Source organism: Asparagus officinalis, chromosome 3, assembly GCF_001876935.1.
Source record: "Asparagus officinalis chromosome 3, Aspof.V1, whole genome shotgun sequence".
Lineage (NCBI taxonomy): Eukaryota > Viridiplantae > Streptophyta > Magnoliopsida > Asparagales > Asparagaceae > Asparagus > Asparagus officinalis.
In genome coordinates, this window is record NC_033796.1 from 106,203,026 (window position 1) to 106,210,474 (window position 7,449).

Here is a 7,449-nt window from a genome sequence, read left to right on the forward strand (position 1 = left end):
ATCCCACGGTCGACCGCCACGGTCGACCGTAAAAACTTTCTGGATATTTTCTCAGGCTCAAAAGTGGCTCGTGATCAACCGCGAGAATTCCACGGTCGACCGCCGTTCACCCTAACAGTCATTTTGGTATAGAATCAGATATTTGATTCTTGGGCTTTTTGGTCTTTTCCTTTGGGATTTTTGGCTGAGGTTTTGGGAGACTATAAATATCCCCCTTTTCTCATCTTTCAAGTGTATCAAAGAAGTTTTTAAACAAGGTTTAATAAGGGTTTAAGTTTGTTTAGTTTGTTTTAAGTTTGGGAATTTTTATTTTACAAAGGAGGAAGCTTATATTGCAAATTGAGGGATTCATCCTCAGTCTTCTTCATCCTCTCCTTTGTGTTTCTCTTTTCTCTAACAATTTTATTATTGATTTTCACATTCTTATTATTGCTAGTTTGCTATTTGAGTTAGAGTTTATTTCACTCATTGTTTACACACACCCACTTGAACTTATTGTATTTGCATACATTGTATTTTTGGGTTGGTGAGAGTTATAACAATTGGGTGTGAGCTTTCATTGTGTTCTCATCCATATTAGAGAACAATCATTTATTATAATTGTGCTTATTGTGAGATTCACTTTATAATACACTTATACGCCGAGAGAAGTGTGTGGCGAGAGTTAGGGATTGTCCCAAGAGGAGTGGCATCGGTTGACAAACCTAGGGAGAGGTTGTATCCGAGCACTTGAGGGAGACACGTCTAATTCCAACACTTGAGAGGGTGTAGAGTGAGATTGCAAGAGTGTTGATTGTAGAGTTTTCGATAAACTAAAAAATCGAGTGTGAGGTGTAAACGTTGTTCGGGTAAGCGTAGAAAACCCGGTTGTGATAGTGGATTTCTCCCCGGGATTGGGGAGCGGAGACGTAGGATGGAAGGTCCGAACTCCGTGATCATTTGATTGTGTTTGTGTGTACTTTGGCGTTCATTTATATTTGTGCTCACTGCTCATATCGCCTTTGTCTCATTAATTAGTTTGTCCACTTCTTTGTTTACATTATTTACCCTTGTGTCGTTTATATATCATTGCTCATATATTTGTAATATCTCATTGTTAGGATATATCTCTTTGTTCATATAGCTTATCCTAGCTCATATATCTTGTTGTATTTCATACTTGCTAGGATAACTTGTTATTAGTTTTAATTGGTATAAAATCGGATTAGATTAGCATAAGACCCTAATCACCCTCCTCTCTAAGGTCTAACATATACTACTCTAACTAGTCGTCTTCTAGTCGTGACGAAAACAACACATGAGGTTACCCACTCCCGAGGATCTATGTGTACTCGAATCCAACTAGTACTCATCATGGACACGCACGTGTATCAACGTGCGGCCCGTACATCGTGTCTGCGACCAAACGTGTGATGCAAATCAAGACCGATCGGTCGATTGATCCTTCTGATCAATCGCCTGACCCGAAGACGGATCAAAATCGACGGACTTTGCTAAAAATAAAAGTCAATATGAACTAAAATAGAAATCATAATTTCACCTATGCATATCTGCTCCCAGCTGAAGCAACCGAAGTCAAAATTAGAAATACATCTTGAAGAAGTCACAACACTGCTACTTGTGTCACTTCTTCTAAATTCTAGTATTATCTGTCCAAATATTACACCTATACAGATGATTATGAATAAGATACATGTATGATTATAAGCCTTTGGAAATTGACGTGTAAGCATATGAAATTCTTCAAACTCTTATTCTATGTGAATAGTACGTGAACCATTCCCTTGGTAAGATATGAACTTTGATTATATAGCCACATAAAATGTCTCTTATCACCATATAACTAATCTTGCATTGTTTATGATATTTAGGAGGACAAGCAAAAACACTGTCGTTTATGCACATCAATCTTGAGATGTTAAAGAACTCAAAGAGCAGGTCACTTTCAAGAGTCCTCACTGCATTCTTGAATCAAAGATAAAGATACTTATTACCAAATGGCTGTATCACCTCTCCTAATCTTGAAAGATTAGTAGTCTTTTTATTTGGAGTACTAAACGGCTAAATACCCATATTGGTATTTTAATTCAACCCTATTTGCCAACAAGGTATTTTAATTAGGAAATTCGGCGATAAGACATTTTAATTGAATAAAATTACCATTTAGGTCTTTTTTCTCATCGGCGGCCACTTTTCCGGCGAGAACTCATCATGTGCGTTGCACATGGGGGCTTAATCTATGTTTAAGATGCTGATGTGGCTCTGTTTTCTGACGTGGCAAGGAGAATAACCCTCTAAAAACTTCTCTCCTTTTATAAGGGTCAAACAGCGGTCTCCCTTCTCCTCTCTTTCTCATCAATGGCCGCTCCAAGCCAAGAGAGCCTGCTCCTCCACAAGCAACTCAAAGGTACAGATCGATTCGATCCCTGCGATTTCTCTCAATCCAATTCTTCACCCAAAAAAATTGAACTTTTTTTTTCCGATCAGATCTTATGAAGTCGTCTGTGGATGGATTCTCTGCTGGCCTCGTCGATGACAGCAACATCTTCGAGTGGAGCGTTACCATCATCGGCCCTCCCGATACTCTATAGTGAGCTATTCATCTTCTTTGGAGCGTTACCATCATCGGCCCTCCCGATACTCTATAGTGAGCTATTCATCTTCTTTGTTGATTTGAGACTGAAGCTAGTTTGTTGGGTTTTGTTTGGAGTTGAATGCGATCTGGGGTTATTCCTGCCACGTCAGAAAACAGAGCCACATCAGCATCTTAAACACAGATTAAGCCCCCACGTGCAACGCACGTGATGAGTTCTCGCCGGAAAAGTGGCCGCCGACGAGAAAAAGGAGCTAAATGGTAATTTTATTCAATTAAAATATCTTATCGCCGAATTTCCTAATTAAAATACCTTGTTGACAAATGGGGTTGAATTAAAATACTAATATGGGTATTTAGCCCGTACTAAACTATTGTATTTATTTTCTTGATATGACATCAATGCCGCCATCAACAGATCATCTCATCCGACAAGCATGAGACAAGAATATACATATTTTATTCCATCAAAATTCACAACACGTACATAGGGATGGCAATTTTGGTCCAAACCCAATAACCCACCTAGATCCATCCAATATAAAACCCATCCAAACCAACCCATTTCGCTAAATGGACTTAATTGGGTGGGTAACTATTTCTATAGAGGTTAAATGGGTATTAAATGGGCAGGTCTTGACCCACCCATAACCAACCCAAACTTAGCCAGCAAAATAGAAATTTCCTCTCCCCTCCCTCTGCGATTCTCTCTCTCCAAAACCTAAAGATCTCGGCTCCCCTCTCTCTGTGATTCGTCTCTCCGAGCTTCTACGGGATTTTCCCGGTGGCACCACCGCAGATCGGCGACCGAGGGCTGATCGACGACGAAGAAGAAGACGACGGCGGTGATCGGCGACGAAGACGACGAAGCCTTTGAGTAAGTCGACGACGAAGTAGGTAGGTTTTGATTCTGCTTTTTGATCTAATTGTTTCTAAACGCGATTTAATGTTTGATAAGGAACGATTCCAGTGATTGATTGAGCGATTGTTAAGTTTATGGTTAGTTTTGGTTGATTAGGGTTCAGGATGAATTGGGAAATTAGGGTTTGTGCTGTTTTATGAAATTATGGTGTAATTGATAGTTTCTTTGAGATGGAATCACAATTTTTTCATAGGTTGCAATCTTATCTGCAAAAGTCTCGTTTTTTTACATGGTTTATTTTTGCAGTAATATTTCTTTGCCCTGTCCTCTTTGATTGGTCTTGTAGTTGACACAACAAAGTATTTGGATGCTAGGTTGTTCATGAGCTTTCTCTTTACATTTTCTCACAAAACCTTCCCTTAATGTTGTGCTCTAGCATAGTTCTCTTTTGAGTAATGATTTTTCCCTGTATGATCTAAAAGAAAGTCTCTCATCAACTGTAGTCCATTTTGAATGACATTTAAAGTGCATTTAAACTTTATCTGCTAACTTCTATCCTGAGTTTGAACCCCTAGTTTGATCAAATGCCATCTGTTATCTTACTATGATTATTCCCTATTATACTCAACGATAAACGAGGAAAAATATAGAGTAACATTTCGAATAATGTCGCTTTAATATACGAATATTGTTGCAATTACTAAATTGTTCAATTGTAATCTCCTAAATTGTTGATTTCACTTTTGTTGGGTAGTGTTCTTTTCTTATTGTAGTTATTTAATATATATGAAGCTATTTTATTAACTTTTGACATTTGTTTTGATATTTAAAAGTTATTTTTCTTGTTTCAGCTACTATGTTTTTGAATGAATTTACTGCATGCGATGATGGTAGTGAATCTGGTAATGAAACTATATCCATACGTAAAAGAAGAGCAAAATCAAAAGTTTGGGAGTATTTTACTGAGTTGCCTGTTGATAGTGATGGGAAAGCTAAAGTTCAGTGCAAGAAATGTGACCAAGTTTATGTTAGTGGTTATGGTACCACAAATATGTTGAGGCATATTCATTCTTGCCCAAAAACGAGATATAGATGAGGTTGATTCATCGTGGAAAACCATGCCATTAGATCAAGATAATTACAGAGAAATGTTGGCTAGGGTCATTGCATTGCATGGTTATTCGTTCTGTTTTGTGGAACATCGAGGGATACGCAAATTACATACATTTTTAAATCCTGAAGTCAAGCATATATCGAGAAACACCACTAAAGCTGATTTGCTTAAGTTGTACCAGAAAGAAAAAAGAATTCTTAAACAAACTTTGAAGCTAGTTCCTAGCAGAATCAGTCTAACTACAGACTTGTGGACCTCTTCAACATCAGATTACTACATGTCTCTTACTGCACATTACATTGATGAGCAATGGATCTTGCAAAACAAAATATTAGCTTTGTCTCATGTTTCACCCCCATATAGTGGGGCAATTTTAGTAGAGAAGCTATTTCATTTACTGAAGGAGTGGGGCATCGAAAAAAGAATTTTCACTGTTACATTGGATAATGCATCATATAATGATGCTTTTATGAAGATTTTGAAAGACCATCCTGCTTTAAAGGAGCATTTTGTCTCCAATGGTGAATTTTTGCATGTACGATGTTGTGCTCACATTTTAAATCTTGTTGTACAAGATGGTTTAAAAATAATTGATAAATCTTTATCCAAGTTTAGAGAATGCATTAAATATGTAAAGAGTCCTCCTGGAAGGAAGAAAAAATTTGCAGAGTGTATCGAACAAACTTGTTCAGTTAGTGCAAAGAAAATTCAACAAGATGTGTCCAATAGGTGGAATTCCACCTTTTTAATGTTGGAGAGTGTTTTACCTTTTCGTCGGGCATTTGAGCAATTGAAGGTAATCGATTCAAATTTTACATTTTGTCCATCAACTGAAGAATGGGTAAAGGCTGAAAAAATAGCAAAGTTCTTGAAACCTTTTTATGAAGTGTGCACTCTTTTTTCTGGAAGTAAATACCCAACTTCTAACTTGTATTTTGGTGGAGTTTGGAAGATACAAAAATGCATAAAGGAAGAGATGACAAGTGAAGATGAAGACATAAAATCTATGGCAAGTGATATGGAGAAAAAGTTTAATAAATATTGGAAGTGTTATAGCAAGATTTTGTCCTTTGCATGCATCTTAGACCCCCGTTATAAGGTGAAATATGTGGAGTTTTGTTTTCAAAAAGTGGGTCTTGGTTCTACTCATGTTGTCACTCTCTTGGATAAGTTAAAGCTTCTTTACAAAGAATATGAGAGAGCATCAAATGATATATGTATGGCCGGTAGTAGTTCGGAAGAGGCCTTTGGAGATGTTCGTGATGATGAGATGCTTGAGTTTGAACAGTTTGTGAGCCAAGTAGTTTCAGTCAGTAGGACCAAGTCTGAATTAGAAGAGTATTTAGATGAAAAGATACTTTCTTGGAAGAAAAATGAGAAACTGAATGTTCTTGAATATTGGAAAGTAGAATCTGAGAAGCGTCCTCAATTATCCATGATGGCTCGTGATATACTCAGTATCCCTATTACTTCAGTGGCCTCTGAATCTGCTTTCAGCATAGCTGGTCGTGTGCTTGATAAGTACCGCAATCGTCTTCTTCCGGAAAATGCCGAAGCTCAAATATGCCTTGGTTCTTGGTTAGAGGAGGTTCCTTGTAAGTTGCTTACTTTTTCTTGTTACCTTCTGTAAATTTATGGTGTACATGTGTTATATTAGACTAACATAGTTGTATCCTATGATCTAAATGCAGCTTTGGAAGATATTGAAGAAGGACATCTGTTGGTGCATGATTTTAGTGATATTCAAAATTTTGAATCTGAAGGAGGGTGGTGAAGTGCTTGTTAGAAGATTTGTCATCTATTAAGGTATTAATCTTTATTGATGTTTAAGCATTGTACTACTATTGACCGCTGCTTTGTAGAGCTAGAGATGAGGTTTCTGCGAATTTTTGTGTGTGCATACCTCTCCATTTTGGTAGTGCACTTGATTTGCATATATGTTGCATTTCCATTTCCTATTGCCGAAGCTCAAAGCTTTGTTGTCAATCAGTCAGATTTCACTGTTCAAAATGAAATTGACAAGCTGAACATAGATTTGAATAATGAAATTGACAAGCTGAACATAGATTTGTAGAGCTACAGTTTTCTGTCCTTTGCAAAGACAATAAATGTGGAAGAGGTTTACCTTTCATCTGATGTTCAAAATGAAATTGACAAGCTGAACATAGATTTGAATAATGCGGCTAATACCCTATCAGACAAAACAAATGAAAGTTCAGAAAAGATTAGAAGTGTTATTGATACAGTGTATGGCTCTATACCTTGTTATTTTTTGATCTGGCTTTGTTCTGTCATTGCACTAATGACTTTGTCTACTTATATAGGAGGTGTGTGTTGATTGTGGTAGCAGCAGTGATGCTTATACTTGCACTAATTGGTTTTGGTATGTATTCTGTGCTCCTTGTGCATTGCCTTACTGCTTATGTTCTCTATTTTTGACCAATTATCTTTCATATTCTGTTTGCAGTACCTTTAAGATCCATGTAAACCAATGTCTTCTGCTTATGTCCTCTGCGGATGATAACCAAGTCATAAGAAATGCACTGCCTTTAAGATCCATGTACTCTTGTCATATGAAAATCTTCAATGTCTTGGCTGACTATGTTACTATTTTTTTCTACACAATGGCTCTTAATTTTCTAAGTAGATAATACACAGCTGTGAGAATCCTCTGTTAATCTTCTGGAAAATGTATTTGTTCTACAAAGGAATATCCCAGATGATGTTTCCAGCTGGATGTTTCTATTCACAACTCCTGATCTCCGCAATCCTGCATCCTCGCATTGATTTGCCTTCGATCCCTGATATTTTCTAACTTTCGTAAGACCTTTTTTCCTATTATATTAAGATTTTCTTGCCATCTTTTTTTTTGCAGCAAAC

At 37.1% G+C, this 7,449-nt stretch overlaps 1 protein-coding gene across 1 annotated transcript; it reads left to right on the forward strand.

Annotated features, from left to right (window-relative positions):
* On the forward strand, nucleotides 2,359-6,375 carry LOC109835543 (zinc finger BED domain-containing protein RICESLEEPER 2-like). Its single transcript, XM_020403511.1, has 4 exons — nucleotides 2,359-2,407; nucleotides 4,307-4,495; nucleotides 4,548-6,164; nucleotides 6,261-6,375. Exons 1-4 carry the CDS (start codon nucleotides 2,359-2,361, stop codon nucleotides 6,341-6,343), a joined length of 1,938 nt encoding a protein of 645 aa, XP_020259100.1. The 3' UTR covers nucleotides 6,344-6,375.